Source organism: Pinus tabuliformis, chromosome 1_2 (assembly GCF_031772625.1).
Source record: "Pinus tabuliformis cultivar Carrire ecotype Pingquan chromosome 1_2, CPIR1, whole genome shotgun sequence".
Lineage (NCBI taxonomy): Eukaryota > Viridiplantae > Streptophyta > Pinopsida > Pinales > Pinaceae > Pinus > Pinus tabuliformis.
The window spans coordinates 629,743,871-629,761,127 of NC_142298.1; the positions used below are offsets into that span (position 1 = coordinate 629,743,871).

At 32.0% G+C, this 17,257-nt stretch overlaps 1 protein-coding gene across 1 annotated transcript; it reads left to right on the forward strand.

The window, feature by feature from the left end:
- Window positions 1-14,306: 14,306 nt before the first annotated feature.
- LOC149207205 (protein JINGUBANG-like) lies at window positions 14,307-16,090 on the forward strand. Its single transcript, XM_089393861.1, has one exon. It carries the CDS (start codon window positions 14,412-14,414, stop codon window positions 15,774-15,776), a length of 1,365 nt encoding a protein of 454 aa, XP_089249987.1. The 5' UTR covers window positions 14,307-14,411; the 3' UTR covers window positions 15,777-16,090.
- Window positions 16,091-17,257: the final 1,167 nt, after the last annotated feature.

Consider the following 17,257-nt stretch of genomic DNA (forward strand, 5'->3'; position numbering starts at 1 on the left):
CTTATTGGGGAGATGCAATTGCTACAATAGTGTACATCCTCAACCATAGCCCCACCAGTGCACTCGAAAAGATAAATCCTTATGAAGCTTGGTATGAAAAAAGGCATAATGTTAATCATTGCAAAGTTTTTGGTTTTGGTTTATGTGCATGTACCTGATCATAATAGAAAAAAGTTAGATGCAAAGAGTGAGTTATGTATTTTTATTGGGTATAGTGAGACAAGCAAGGCTTACAAATTGTATAATCCTCTAACTAACAAGCTTATTGTCTCAAGAGATGTAATTTTTTATGAAGGGGGAGTTTATGGTCATCAAAAAGGCCATGTTGAGAAGACAAAATCTGGTTTAATGATGATATAATTGTTGATATTAATCATGAGCAGCCCACTAATGTTTCTGTAACTAGTGGGTTAACTCCATCAAGTAGCACTTCATCAATTTCTTCAATATCAAGTTCAAGTCCAACTTCTTCTCCAAGTTCTACAAGGAAGGTAAGAAGATTGAGTGATATTTATGAGAGGAGTGCAAATCAAGCACATGAAGAAAGCCCAATAGGTGAGATAATCAATTTCGCTTTATTAGCCAAGGCTGCTTTTGAACCATCATGTTTTGAAGATGCATGTACTAATGGGGTTTGGATGAAAGCCATCTAAGAAGAGATGGTTTCCATTCAAAGGAATGACACTTGGAAGTTGACAGAGCTTCCACATGATAAGAAAAAGATTGGCACCAAATGGGTCTATAAGACTAAATTTAATAGTGATGGGAGTGTTGAAAGACACAAAGCAAGATTAGTTGCTAAAGGATTCACACAGAAGTATGGAATTGATTATGAAGAGACATTTGCACCAGTAGCAAGACAAGAGGCCATTAGAATGTTGATTTCATTACCAGCTCAGAAAAAGTGGAGCATACATCATATGGACATGAAAAGTGCCTTCTTCAATGGGTACTTATAAGAGGAAGTATATGTGGAGTAGCCACAAGGTTTTGAAGTGGAAGGAAAGGAGAATAATGTCTACAAGTTGAAGAAGGCTTTGTATGGTCTCAAACAAGCACCAAGAGCGTGGTATGCTAGGATTGATGGATACATTCAGGAAAATGGCTTCCAAAGAAGTAAGAGTGATCCTACCTTTTACTACAAAAAAGAAGGTATTGATATTCTAATCATAAGTTTGTATGTTGATGGTCTATTGTATATGGGTAGTAGTTCTAAGATGAATGATAAATTCAAAGTTTCTATGATGAATGAATTTAAGATGAAAGATCTAGGCATCATGAAATATTTTCTAGGAATGGAGGTTTATCAATGTAAGGATGAGATTTTCATTTGTCAGACAAAGTATACACATGATATGTTAAATAAATTTGATATGCTTGATTGTAATCCATCCCCTACTCCAAGTGCTCATGGAGATGTGTTATGTAGAGATGATGGTGCTGATTTAGTTGATGAGAAAACTTACAAAAGTACTGTGGGGAGCTTGATATTTCTAACCCACAGAAGGCCTGATATTACATGTTCAGTTACACTTGTTTCAAGGTATATGACAAATCCATCTGAAATACATATGAAGGCAGCAAGAGGATTTTAAGGTATGTGAAAGGCACTCTAAATTTTGGTATTCATTACTACTCTTTTGAAAAGTTCAATCTTGTTGGATTTAGTGATTCAGATTGGGGAGGTAGTATTGATGACCGTAAGTACACATCTAGAAATTGTTTCTCTTTTGGTTCTGGATTGATTACATGGAGCTCAAAAAAACAAAGCATTGTTGCCCTCTCATCCACAAAAGCGGAGTATGTTTCAATTACCTCAGCAGGTACACAAGCTCTTTGGCTCAGAAAAAATTTGGAAGAAATTGGAGAAAAACAAATTCAGCCTACAGTGATTTATTGTGATAATTTAACTGCCATCAAGTTAGCAAAGATTCTGGTTCATCATAGTAGGACAAAGCATTTTGACATGAAATATCACTTCATTCGAGATTTGGTGCAGAAGAAGGATATTGAATTGAAGCATATAAATACTTAGGATCAACTAGATAATATCTTCACCAAAGCAGTTGCAAAAGCTCAGTTTTTGGCACTAGGAGATAAGATAGTAAATCCTCGTTAATCATTAAGGGGGAGTGTTGGGAATAATTCTTAATTTTGTTATGTAAATTCTTGACAAATTAGTCATCAGATTCTGTGTTCTCTGTGAAAAATTAGGGAAACAAATAATTAGGGAGGTCAGTGCTCAAAATTAGCTTTCAGAAGATTGGTAGTGTCAGTAGATTTGTTTCAAAGTTAATTGATAATCATATTAGTAATAATTTTACTATATAAAAATGTAGTTAATGATTTAATTTAATATGAGATTTACAGCACGTTTGAGCTCACACGTTTTATTTGTTGATTTTCTTTATTTATTTTTATGTGTTAAAGAAGCTATTTCATATTCTACAAGCATTGAATTTTATTTACCAATCATCAACTCTAATCTAAGTTTTTTTTGTTTTGTTTTTTTTTTATTTTTTCAAATCTTGTAAAATCAAGCTCAAGGAATTTTTTGCTTTAGCGTTTAAAAATTTATGTTTAATGGAGGAGCCAAAACAAAATTGAGAGTTTTGAATGGAAGGCCACGCATTAATCGTTGTTAAGACTTTCCTTTCAAAAGCGTGGAGCCCTGGAGAGCAAAGTTGGAAGAGTTTCTATTACCTCTCTAGTTGGTCGTGGTATGATGAAGACATTTGATGAATATTGTTCAATCCTTGAAACAACGCGGAGAGCGAAGTTGGAAGAGTTTCTATTACCTTTCTTGTTGGTCGGTGTCTCGTGAAGATATTTGATGAATATTGTTTAACTTCTGAAACAATTGGAGCTTGAGGGTTTTGGTGTAATGGAAAACTTAACATGGTATCAAAGCTTTTGTCTACGTTCTATTCTCGATTTGCATTTGAGAGAGAGTGTTGGATTTTCACACTCACTTCATTACAAGTAAATCACCCTCATTGCAAATAGATACTTGGAATTACTGCCTGTGGGATCCACCCTTAGACCACCACCCGGAATAACTGCGTGTGAGATCCACCGTTAAACCACTCAAAAAATTAAAAAAACAATGATAATAGTTTGAAAGTTTACTAATATCTGAGAGTTGTAAAAAAAATAAAAAGCTAAAATGAAAAACTTAACATAATTTGTACAAATATATTTACATAATATAAAATTAGAAAAAATTAAAACAAACAAATCACTAAATTATTTAGTTATTTCTGATAAGTAATTATTATTTTTAATTTGAATAATATCTATGCAGATATGCTTCGTGCATCGGACTACGGAGGTTATCGTTTTTTCACCGAAACAAGGGCGTATCAAAGTGGAAGTCCTTGTCGAAATGATGTGGCATTGAATGGTATTGTTTATCGATCATTTTCGATTTTTTAAACTATTTGTATTGGTAATTTTCAAAATCTTCAAATATTTTTATTGATCGTTTTCAAAATCTTAAAATATTTTTAACTAGTAAATACATTTTCATATATTCTATGGTGGAAAGATAATATGTTCGGTACGGTAAATTAGTTCACTGCAATTTTTTTCTCAAGAAAGAAAAAACTAACGAGTTTTCGAGTTTTCCAGTGATTAAAGAAAAAACTATTATAGTCACTGCAATTTACAATTTAATTTAAAGTGTAATGTTCTTGGATATATAGGTGGATGATTTTAATTAATTGATCGCTGTTTCTTAATGTCATCCACGAAATTGAATTAACAGAATATATATATATTTTTATGGTTTTTGCATGTTTTTCAGAAAATTGTGTGACAGAAAAATATATATATATCATTATTAATATTTTATGATTATATAATGATAACATATCGCGATTCGAACCTGGGTGGAAAGTTCATTTTTTAATTCTCTTTAAACGTAGAGAAGAGGCCAGGTAATACAAAGAGCGGATCGAGGTTTCCGATGAAAATTGATATGATCGAATAAATGCTACTCTGTATCATAGTACCAACGTGGCACTAACATAGGAACAAAATAAAGACTGCACGAACAAAAAAGACAGTTGGCAACCTCTTGGACAGAGAAAGATGTGGACGTGCCAAAATTGAGGCGAAAGGGAAAAATCCTTTTCGGCTTGTCAACGCTTCGTATCGCTGTAATTTAAGTAAAAAACAATTAATCTTTATCGTCATGTAATTAAGTGAATTTGTTCTTTTGTATAAATTATTCAGGTATAATTAAGTGAATTGGTTTCTTTATAAACATAAAATTGTATTTACATACAAAAATATTTATATATTCGAAGTATTTTTTGGATTGTGTGGTTCAATATAAAAGGTAAAATAATTATGAATGTAAATGTATAGAGCGTAAATAAATTGATTTGTCTGTAATTTAGTATTTATCATTTTTTTAAGTGAAAGTTTAATAAAGACGGTATAAGGTGAGAGGCATTTATAAAGAAAAGAAACTATCACATGAAACTTGATAGTGTTTCACTGATGAGCAAATCATTCTTTTATTCAACAAATTTTAAACTTTAAACTTATCTCAACATAAAGGAAATCCATTATTAAACAAAAAAAATAAATAATACAAAACAAACTATCACATGGAGCTTGATAATATCCCACCACATAAAACATGGAAATATTGGAGCTTGATAATATCCCACCATATAAAACATGGAAATATTTTACTGATGAAGAGATCATTATTCCATTTAAAAAACACTGAAACTAATCCCAAAATTGAGGGGAAAGGGAAAAATCCTTTTCAAGTTGATCACTGTAATTTAAGTAAAAACAATTAACTTTTATCTACATAAAATTAAGTGAATTTGTTCTGGTGTATAAAACACTGACATACATTTAGGTCAATTTAATTTTTTATAAAAATAAAATTGTATTCACCTATATAAATATTTGTATAAAGTTATGATTGGGTATACATGATGAAAGAATGTGAATTTTGTAGAGAAATTATAGTTAATATTTTATGAAAGAATGTGAATTTTGTAGAGAAATTATAGTTAATATCTTATGAGATTGTAATTTTTAGTTGGTTAAATTAACTTTGTAAGTTTCTTTGTTTGATTCTTGATAAAATTAGTTAACCAATATTTAAAACAAAATCAAAATAAAGAAAATTTAAACCTAAAAAGTAAAATAATTTTGAATGTTAATTTATGGAGTGTAAATTAATTGATTTGTCTAGAATTGAGTATTTATCAAGTTTCAAGGTGAAAGTCTAATAAAGATATATAAAGTGAGAGCCACCTATAAAGAAAAACAACTATCACATGGGACATGACAGTTTCACGGATAAGCAAACTATTTTTCTATTCAACAAACTTTAAACTTTAAAGCTATTTCAGCACAAATGAGATCTAATATTAAAAAAAAAGCACATAATAATATCCCACCACATAAAACATAACAATGTTTCATTAATAAACAGATCATTATTCCATTCAACAAACATTAAAGTTGTTCCTATTTACAAAAAATCCAGCAACAGACAAATCATTCTTCCTCAATAAACATTAAAACTATTCCAAAAAAATCTGATATATAACTTATATAAATAAAAATATTAAAATAAAATAAAAATCCACCATTACCCCAAAATAGAGATGCCATGTTAATGATTTCAATTCAGTTGATCCACCCACTACTTGGCATACTCACTTCATGCTACATGGTCCTAAAAGCTGCTCGGCTGTTAGTAGAAACGAGCAGAGGAGGAAGACATGGCTGGAGGAAGACATGGCTGCTGAAAGAGATGGTAATTTTATTACATATTCATATTTTATAGGGATATGGAAGAACAAATTCAACAATGTTCGTATCCCTAAGAAGACAAGGATGGGGGTTTGCAGTACATGTGCTTCTCTTAAATAAAAAAAGGGATAAATGTCAAGGGGAAGAAAGAGGTATGCATTCATAATATTATTTTTAAAATTGGATAGTTATCAACTATGAAAATATATTATTAATAGATTTCTTTTATTTTATGTGTGGATTCCATTGCCAAAGCACTTCAAGGGCATTTCAATCAGCAAAGAAGGGAAAGACAAAAATTTTATAACCATCGAAAAGAGTGTTATGATAATCCAAATAAATATTTGGGTTTGATAATTGATGGTATGGACCAAAAGAAAACACTTCTACCACATTTTTTCTGCACAACAAAAAATTTATACGAAGAAAATTTTATTCATTTTCACTTGGTTGGTTGTATGGTCTTTAATGGGAAGATGTTTCCAAGGGTTTACTTCACAACCCCAAATATTCATAATGATGGAAATATTACCATAACTATAATCCATGACGTGCTTTCTCATTGGTCTGGTATTCTTCCTGAAGTTTTGTATCTGCAATTGGACAACACAAGCCATGAAAACAAAAATCAAGTTGTTTTTTGATATCTAAACATGTTTGTTCAATTGGGAATTTTTAAAATGGTAAATTTTGGTTTCCTTCTTGTTTGGCACACTCATGACCATATTGATAAGATGTTTAGTCATTTTTCAGTAGCATTGAGGAGGAAGGATGTTGGGATCCTACCATCATTAATTGAATGTATTAAGAAATCATACATTCTAGAGCCTGTTTTTCATGTGATGGAAGAAATAATTGACATGTGAAGTTTTATTCTAGGATCGCATGGTGAGGAGAAATGCATTGAACAACTTAATAACATTAGCTTCCAGCATCAATTTTGTATCAAAAAAATTGATGGAAAAACACTTATATGGGGCAAGAAGTATTTAACTGTTACATAATGGGGGCCTTCATCAGGTTTAGCATTTTTGAAGTTCATTCCAAATCATCCAATATTTTCATCAAGAATAATATTATTACAATCAGTTTCTAAACTCCATAATGCATGAAGGCATAAGAGAGAGATAAATTATTATGCATGCCTGGAAGAAATAAATATGTATTAGAGATACATATGAGTACTTTGATGTTGTTGATTCACTTTGGTGAGTCTTTTTTCAATGATCAAAGTGATGTCATTTCAAGATCAGGAAATTAATATGCGCTTTTGAATACTCCATTTATTTGGCCTCAAACTATGCCAAATGAATAGGAGGAAAGGCACATTGTTAAACAACAACAAGCTCAAGGCATTATTAATTCTCAACAGGAAGAGGAAAGAGAAATCTATATTGGTTCTAGAAGATCACGTGCACAACGTGAAGCCATGGAAGACCTTTACAGGGGTTTTGTGTAGGATGTTAAGGAGGGTTGCATGATAGCAGTATTAGCAGATGGAGATCCACTTGGCTATCCATGTTGGGTTGTGAAGGTTATAAAAGTCATTAAATAAAATGAATATATTACCATTGTTGAGGTACATTGGTATACCACAAATACCCACCCATCCAATGATGTGTACAAGCCATATATGGTAGTTGATAAACAAATTCACAGAAAGAGAAAAAGAAAGGGTAGAAATATAAATCGTCATCTCGCAGACCTCTTAAAATTGGAGGATGTTGACATACTTGTTTATGACTTAAATTTGAAAAAGAGATGAACTCTCCGCTTCAAGACCATAGATATTTTGAAGAAGTTTCTACGAGAAGGAACAATGTTGAGAAGGAAGCCTACTGAACCTAGCCATAGATCTAGAAGACTTTTGAAACCTGAAATGATGGGCATGCATGTTCACTGAAATGGGGCTCTAGTTGATGAAAGAGAAGAATATGGGCCATCTTCATCTGCATCTAGTCATTCTTCTAAAGAGGTAGATTCTGATGGTATGCCAGATCCTATGGATTATTTTGAATAAATGTCTAAGACATTTGATGTAAATGATGTTTGCATGGTAACTTGAAATAAATATTTTGACTTTCATGTGATCTTACATGAAGTTATGAGTCATTTCTATGTTTTTTGGATTATGTGTTTTAATTAAAAGGAATTCATCTCTTTGGAGATGTTTGCATGGTAACTTGAAATAAATATTTTGACTTCCATATGATCTTACATGAAGTTATGAGTCATTTCTATGTTTGTTGGATTTAATGTTTTAATTAAAAGGAATTCATATCTTTAGAGATGTTTGCATGGTAACTTGAAATAAATATTTTGACTTCCATATGATCTAAAATGAGGTTATGGGTCATTTCTATGTTTGTTGGATTACATGTTTTAATTATGAAGAATTCATCTCTTTAGAATATCTACAATGCAAATAGGAGGGCTTCACTGGGGGAGCAATATCATATAAAGTGGCTTCATATTGGGGGATATATATTGAAGAAAAAATGACATAATATATTGGGGGATATATAGGGGGTAAAGTGTTTTCATATTGGAAAATATAAAAAATGGAGCTTAAAATTAATGAGAAAATATAAAAGGGTATAAAAAATGTTAATGAAAAAATAGATACCTACAATATCTAGTGAATCCCCGGTGAATGCAATAATGAATTATAAAAATAAAATGTATGTGATATTCAATCTACAAAAGTTGATATTTTGATTAAAAGTAAATAAATATTAGAAATCAATGTTGATTTCTTAAATTATACAGAGCTATTTCCATGATATTATTTATTACTATCATTTGGTATAAGATAGTTTTAAAATTGTTGAAATTTTAATGCCTCATTAAAAGGGACACTTCGTTTTGATGATTGATTTTTAGGTTTTTGTTGCAATATGATAAGTTGTCTTAGGCTAAAATTTGAAAACAGCTATAGTTTTAGCCTTTGAAATAAAAAGTTCTCTTGGAATAATGAATATTTCATATACTTGTTCATTTTTAGAAATTGTTTTAGTCATATAATTTGTCCATAATTCCATGGTTGAAATATGTTAAAAACTTTAGAATTTTAATTACATGGTTGAAAATTTGTTGACAATCTTAAGGTTTTTCTTAATTATGATATTTTATCTTTAATTCTATTGTTGAAAACAATTACAATTTCAAGGTTGTTTAGAGTCTAGATATTTTAACTTTAACTACTTGGATGGAAATTGTTGGAATTATTAGGATTTGAGACATGATATTTAATCTTAAACATCATGTCCAAGAATTGTTGAAATTTTACAGTGTTTCAAAGTCTTAATATTTTATCTTTAATTCCATTCTTAAAAAGTGTCAAAATTGTAACCCGATTTTAAGTCTTGATATTTTATCTTTAATTCCATTCTTAAAAGGTGTCAAAATTGTAACCCGATTTTTTTTGTTCCAACATCAACAATTATTTTTTTGAGGGTTTTTTTCATCCATTTTGCAAAAAAAAAATTACTTCCATTTAAAAAAATGTTGAAACTTTACCCTAAAAAAAATTGTTCTCGCATACACAATTTTTGTTTTTGGGTTGTTTTTTCATGTTTTTTTTGGGGGGTTTTGGGCTAGAGTACCTGTTTTGAGGTAATAGTTCCTATTTTATCGGTAAATATGTTCTTATTCTTATATTTTTTTACATGAATTTTTAACCAGAGTCATTACAAAACCCTCCCCATTGTAGGAACACTGTCGTTGGTGTTGAATATTACCTATAACCATCAAGACTACTAAAAACAAAACATACTACCCATGGAGCCTTATAACATAGCTCGTTGTAGTATTTACAATGACCACTGCTAAAACATGACAAACATATCATTTATTGGAGCTTTATAACACATCTCATTACGATATTTACAATAGCAACCACATACATACTCAAGCACATTTGCTTCAACTAGGAAATAAAAGTATACAATGCGCATATCAATCAACAAGGGAATCCAAAGGCTTACACCTCCACCCTCAAAAGTAGTAATAGGATTCACCTCCTCCCTAGGAAGTCGAGAACCCACTGCCAAGAACTCACCTCCTCCCTATTTTAACTATTATTTTATTATTTTCCGTAGGAGACCAATTTTAGACCTGGAAAATCCCCTAATACCATTACCAAATCTTACATCAGTTCACTTCGATTAAGGGCATCAATGAAATGGAAATCAACCATCGAATTTTAGAATCAAAAGTATGATCCATGGACACCAATCATCAGCATCCAAACTAGATACAACTACCAAAATATAAAAAAGGGAAGAGATAACTATCATGTCTCCTCCACTTCCTTGAAAATGCTCTAAAGTCCAAAAAGGGCTATTCCAACAATAGTTCATTATCTTATGAAACTTAGAACCAACAAACTAAACTTTATGAAAAGAGTAGATCTTGTGAACACACTATAATGCACTATGCACTAAAATCTTCCCACTAAAAGGCATCATCTCTCAAACGTTCCATGAAAATAAAGAGATGTTTATTCCAAAGGAAAACACAAGCTTAAATTATTGAATTGGTTTCATGCATCAAATCCATCCAGGTGAGATGGATGGTCCATGATATTTTTGTAATATTTCTCCCATGGTTGGGGGATATCATGTCTAATGGGGTGATCCACCCACGTAGGGTAAGATATTACCTTTTTCTAGTTCATTTTGACTAACCAGGTAGACTCGATATCTAGTTTAATTTATTCAAAAAGAGCGAGGCCATCCATACTCACTAACCCTGGGTTTTGAAGTACATAGGTAAACCCAACACCAAGGTAGTCAATGTGCCTCTGTGAAGCTACTTGACAAGGGCCATTGTTAACCCAATTATGGACTTGAATCATCTAAGGAATCATAGTTGAGTCAACTATTGACTTTGCAACTAGACCTTTTGATGACCAAACTTATATTCAAATGATGGTCATGGTACTAGGCTTCTTCAAATGCAAAAAATGTCATTTTGACCAACAATATTTGACAAAACATCCCTAAAACCAAACAATCTTCTAAAACTTAAAACATTTAAGTGATTGGAGAACATTTAAATTTAAATCACTTAAATGTAAACACATATCATACATTAAATTAATAATAATAATAAACAACAACAATTATTATTAATATAACAATTTTTATTAAAAAAATTATAATCTTTTTACACTTTTATATATAATCAATTAAAAACACATGCCCTTAAAACCGAATCTTCTCAAGCATAAAATATGAGAACTTTAAAGGTAAATGACTTGAACTTTTCACAATGTTTTTAATATAGAACACCGATAAAACGAAATTTGCTTAAGCATGAAGCATTTGAATGTGAACAGGTTAAACCTAAAATAAATATTGAAATGCATTTTAGATTATGTCAATAATAATAATGATCACTAAATTATTTACTGATATATGCTCCATAATTATTTGAAGTTTGAATGATCTGGTATACATTTCCCTCCGCCAGAAAGAAAGAGATATATGCTCCATAATTATTTGAAGTTTGAATGATCTGGTATACATTTCCCTCCGCCAGAAAGAAAGAGAGAAAAGGTATCAAAATGTTTCATGCATTAGTTAAAGAATTTATGAAGGGTTAAGTAAAATAATGACGTATTAAAGTGGCAAGTCCTGGTCGAAATGATGTAGCATTCAATAGTGTTTTCCATAGATTATTTTCAATTTGTTTAAAATGTTTGTATTGATCATTTACAAATACTTTCAAAATATTTCTACATATTAAATATATTTTTATAGGAAAATAATAAGTTTGGTATAGATTAGATTAATGATGCGTCTGTTATTTTTTATTTAATTTATGTTTTTTATTTAATTTATGAGAAAAGAGATTATTTTATTTTAATTAATAATAATGTTATTCATAAATTGAATTAACAAATTATTATTATTATTATAATTTAAATATTTATTATTATTATTATTTAAATATTCATTATTATTATTATTTAAATATTTTCCATTATCTAAAATTAAATTAAAAAAATATATGTTTTTTTAATTTTTATTTAAACAAAGAGAAGAGGCTAAGTAATATAAAGAGCCGAGAGGATTCGGATGGAAATTGATATCATAAAATAAATGTTAGAACTTCATAATTCTAAAAATTATTACCAAAGGGTCCCTAATAAAGACTGCACGAACAAAATATACAGTTGGTAAGGTCGGACAGAGAAAGATGGGACTACCAAAAGTTCCAGAAAAAAATCAGGATGAAGAGGCGAAAGATCAATGTAATTTCAGTAAACGCCATTAATTTTTATTGGCACGCAAGTGAGTAAATTTGTCATTTTATATAAACTATTAAATTTGAGTTTAATTTAACTGTAAATTCTAGAATATTTTGAAAATATATGAGGGGGAGTGATGTTAGAACTTTCACTTCGTTCTTTTTTTTAAATATCCTAAAATTTTGACCAAATGCCCTGTAATTTAGCAAATTTCTTTTTTACACAAAATAATATATATAGATATAGATATAGATATATATATAGATATTTACACAAAGTTATATAAAATGCAATGGTGTTAATTTTGTAAATAACTTTTTAATCTCAATGGAAAACTGCAAATCTATATCTTTTTGTCAAATTTCAGACATAGGTTCAAAAATATTTTTTTAAAACAATTAAAATTGTGAAGAGTTAAATTATATATTTAATAATTAGGTAAAATAAATATGGATATTAATTTATGAGAGGTAATTAATGAGTTTAAATAAAGGTTAGTCATTATCAAACTTCAGGTTCAAAAGTCTTAAAAATGAAAACCAACTATAAAAAACAAACAATTACATAAAATCTGACAATATTTCATTAATGAGCAGATATTTTTCCATGCCTCCAGAAAGGAGTTGTCTATAACGCGACTTTTTGAAAGTCTTTCCCGCGGATTTTTCCGGTCGAAATCCGGCAGGAATTATTGGAATCGCAAGTTTGATAGCTAGTTTCTGCACAATGAAAGTGTCCCAGGGGTTTTTCAGGGTGCTGAATCCAAATATGCAGTTAAAAAACCATTTTAACTGCAAGAAATCAAGATTTGACCTCAATTTCTTCGCCGGATTCCGTCACCGGAATCTTCAAAAAGTCGCATTATAGACAACTCCCTTCAGAAATGGTTAAAACTGTCTCCAATCTCATCATCGTTAAAACTAACCGTCTCCATTCTCATAAAGCATGACAGTATCACATCACATGGAAGTGACAGTATTTCACTGTTAAAAGCTATCCCAATTTTAACAGAATACAATGTGGTAGGCAATCATTCAGTGTACTAAATGCTCTTCGTTTGTGGACGCAGCAGAAGCGATGCAAAGCAGGAGAATGTGGCGCATCAGCACTGTGTTACGCTGTCACTAGCTAGCGATGTGCCAATTATGTCGTATTGCTAACGAGGAAACAATTCTCCAAAACCCATCCCCACATGTAAGTATAAAATTGACGGGCACTTAAATTCTCACCACTAAGTATAAAATTGACAGGTACGTCTTTTGTTTTACCCATAAAGTAAACCATTTTTATTTTTATACGGAGTGCAATATTTAGCTTTATTTATTATTATATAAATTAGTTTATTTATATAAATTATATGGTTAGTGAAGTTTAAAAGATATTACAATACTTATTTTATAATCCTTTATATTATCAAAATTAAAAAAAATCATAAAATATAATTATATTATTATTTTATTATTAATAATTATAAAAAAAATTAATATGAATCAAAATATATATATATATATAATGTAACTAAATTTCATTTTCTTATAAAAATTCTTAACCTGTAAATAAATTTCGATTCAATAAAATGACATAATAATACCACTCGCTTAAAAGGCCACGAACACAGTAGTTAATATGGACAGGAACCTGCAAGAAAGTCTATAGAGATATCTTTTGTTTCTAAAATTTTTAGATGTAATAGAGAAAATATGCCTATCTACTTTCTTTATCTATAATAGAAAAAAATGAAGGCATGTAAATCGGTGCCATGTGTTATCTGTTTTAACTCCAAATTGCAGCGTTGTAGGGTGTTTTAATGTAGCGCGTGACCATCGGATGTCCAAAGTTCTTCAATTTCATTTATATATTAAAAATATCTTTTAAATAATAAAAATTACGATCCAACCCCAAGATATATTAATAAAAATTACGATCCAAAGCTGCGTTTTTTTCTCCATCTGTTTTAACACCAAATTGCAGCGTTGTATGGTGTTTTAACTCCAAAGTTCTTCAATTTCATTTATATATTAAACATATCTTTTAAATAATAAAAATTACGATCCAACCCCAAGATATCAGCTTTAAATAAAAGGTACTTACGCTGCGTTTCTTTCTCCATCTCAAAAGCCATCCAGCCAGCAACGTTCTTAAAAACGTTTTGTGTTTTTTAAGGTTATATGAAAATGAGAATATTCCAACCTTGATAATATTAAATAATGTCACCATCCGTGGTCCAACGTCTAAAACATTAATACTAAGTTTCGCTGAGAAACTTAAAGGGAAAGGCAATGTGTCCGGCAACAACAGGATTACTCAACTCTGATCACCTTCTTATCTCCGGCTCCCAGCAAGGGGTTTTCAATTTCAATTTGACAATATGTCCTCCTCCTTTAGAGCAAGCGCCTTATTGTCACGGAACACCAGTGATTCTTCAGCTATGAAACTCAATACTACAGAGACGGAAACTAAATCGCACGAGAGCTTTCTCACTTCGCAGGGTAGCGGACACTCTGAATACAGCAACGGATCTACAAGAAGTCTGCAGTCGGAATTGAATGTTTCTTCTACGCGAAGCATCCAATCACACCCGAGTTTTTGTTCACGGGGTAGCATATGCTCGATCCCCTCTTTAGGGATAGATCGGCCTCCAGGGAGCAACGTCCTTGGAGACGGTGTTTATCAATGCATAGCTACATTGAGAGGTCACGGTGGGTGCGTGTTTTCTCTAGCAATGGCGGGCAACCTCCTCTACAGCGGATCCTCCGGTGATGACATGCGGGTATGGAGGCATCCCGAGCTCAGTGAGCACTGTAAGTTCGGTCACGGTGATGGAGCTGTCAAGTGTATTTTGGTTTCTGGGTGCAGGATATACAGCGCGCATCAAGATCATAAAATCAGAGTTTGGAAACGCGCTGAGAACATACAGCCGTCTGAACATAAGCTGGTGGTCACCATGCCGACACTGAAGGATTATGTGATGAATGCCATACCACCTAAGAAGTATTTTCAGGAGCGCAGGCACAAGAAGGTACTCTGGATCGAACACCTGGATACGATATCGGCTCTATCAGTTGATAGCAATGGGTTTTTGTACTCGGCTTCGTGGGATAGGACGGTCAAGATCTGGAGACCTTCCGACTTGAGATGCGTTGAATCTTTCAGAGCACACGACGATGCCATCAATGCCCTTGTGGTTTCGCCAGATGGTTTTGTTTACACAGGATCTGCTGATTCTAGAATCAAAATCTGGGCGAAGGCCTTTGGAGAGAGAAAACATTCTCTGGTTGCCATAATTGAAAGACACAAATCTGCTATCAATGCACTGGCTCTCAGCCCCAATGGCTCCATCCTCTACTCTGGAGCTTGTGATCGATCCATCATTGTTTGGGAAAGGGAGGAAAGCGAGCGGCACATGGTTGTTTCCGGCGCCTTGAGAGGTCACAATCGCGCAATTCTATGCTTGGCGACAGTTGCAGAATTTTTATGCAGTGGATCTGCGGACAATACAATCAGAGTGTGGAAAAGAGGAGAAGGAAACGCGCATTACTGTTTGGCGGTTTTGGAAGGTCACAGAGGGCCTGTTAAATCCATTGCGTTGTCTGTGGATACTGTGGTTGGATGCCGTGTCTACAGCGGGAGCCTGGATCACGACATTAGGGTTTGGTGGGTTTCTTCACGTACAAGCTGCTGTTATGATGATCAAGAAGATGTCTGTCATCACACTACCCCTCAGATTTTCTAAAGGAAAGCTTAAACGCAATTATTCGGCTCTCTTTAATATGTGTGTGCAGCGCTAAAAGCTTCCCCAGAATGCTAAATCGTACGTCACTTTTGCTCGATAAATAAGATGGTACATTAGAAGGCTTCTAATTTCAATTAAGGTATGAAGGCTGGAGGTTGTTTTCCTCATCTAGATCACAGTTGGGGTATTCTTTCTGTTTCCAAATGTAACGTGTTTTTGAACAGGAAAAGCGAAGCTAAGACACAGGAAGCGCGAAAGCAACCTAAGCCTTGTTCTTTACGCCATAATTTTTCATTAACAACTCTTTAGGCAAAGTGGAAAGAGATTCATGAAGTGTTTTATTTAGTTTAATATTATTACGGGGATTTAAATCTGGATATGGTCAACCTGAATTAATTTTTTAATGCTAAAAATAGATAGCATATTAAGCTGTGGATAGAGTTCATAGATCTGAGGTAAATTTTAATGGCTAAATCTGGCTATTGTCAACTGATTTTTTTTAAGTAAAAATAACTTCTTAAAATGTGGTCAGAGTTGACAGATCTGGAGCGTAAATCTTAATGGCTTTTGCCTCGTATAAGGGTCCTCGTCTTTTATAACAAGTTGCTTTTCAACCGTTGCTTGGTTTAATATGGTGTAACTGTTACACGTTTTGATTTTTTTGGGATATTTTCCCTGGTCAATGTTTGTGTGAAAGTAATATAAGAGTGCAAAGCCTGTAAAATTTAAAAGACCTTTTAAGAAGGGAGAAAGATCAAGAAAGGAGAAGAACCTTCATTGCTGAAGTAAAAAAGATTTACAATAACTTAATTGCTTGAAGGCTTCTCATATCAATTAAAACATGATGGCTGCAGGTTGTTTTTCTCATGTAGAGCGAGTTAAGGCATTCTTTCTGTTTCCAAATGTAACGCGTTTCAACAAAAAACGAAGATAAACAGATACAGAAGCTAAGAAACACGGAGCGAGAAAGCAACCAAAAGCCTGGTTCTGGATGTCATGAGATGAAAAAACAATCACTCTTCACGCCATAATGTTTTATTAACAACTCTTTACGCACAGTGGAAAGAAATTATTAACTGTTTTATTTACTTTGATATTATTAGGGGGATTTAATTCTGGCTATGGTCAACCCGATTGTTTGATTTTATTTTATTGGGTAAAAATAACTTACCAAGATGTAGAGACAGTTCATAGATTTGCGGCCTAAATTTTAATGGCGTTTGCCTCGTATATATCATAACAATCTGCTTTGCCATCAAATGCTAGTGACTTGGGATACATGGCGTTAAACTATTTCTTAGTCTAATCTGTTTAGTCGAACGATGGGATTTTTTTTTTTGATGTTTTTTTGACATTTTTCAGGTCAATTTTTAGTGAAAGTAAGTTAAGAATGCAGAAAAGCATCCAAAAATCAAATTGCAAAATTTAAAAGATATTCTAAAAAGAGAATCATTGAAGAAAGAGTGCGAAAACATTTTATT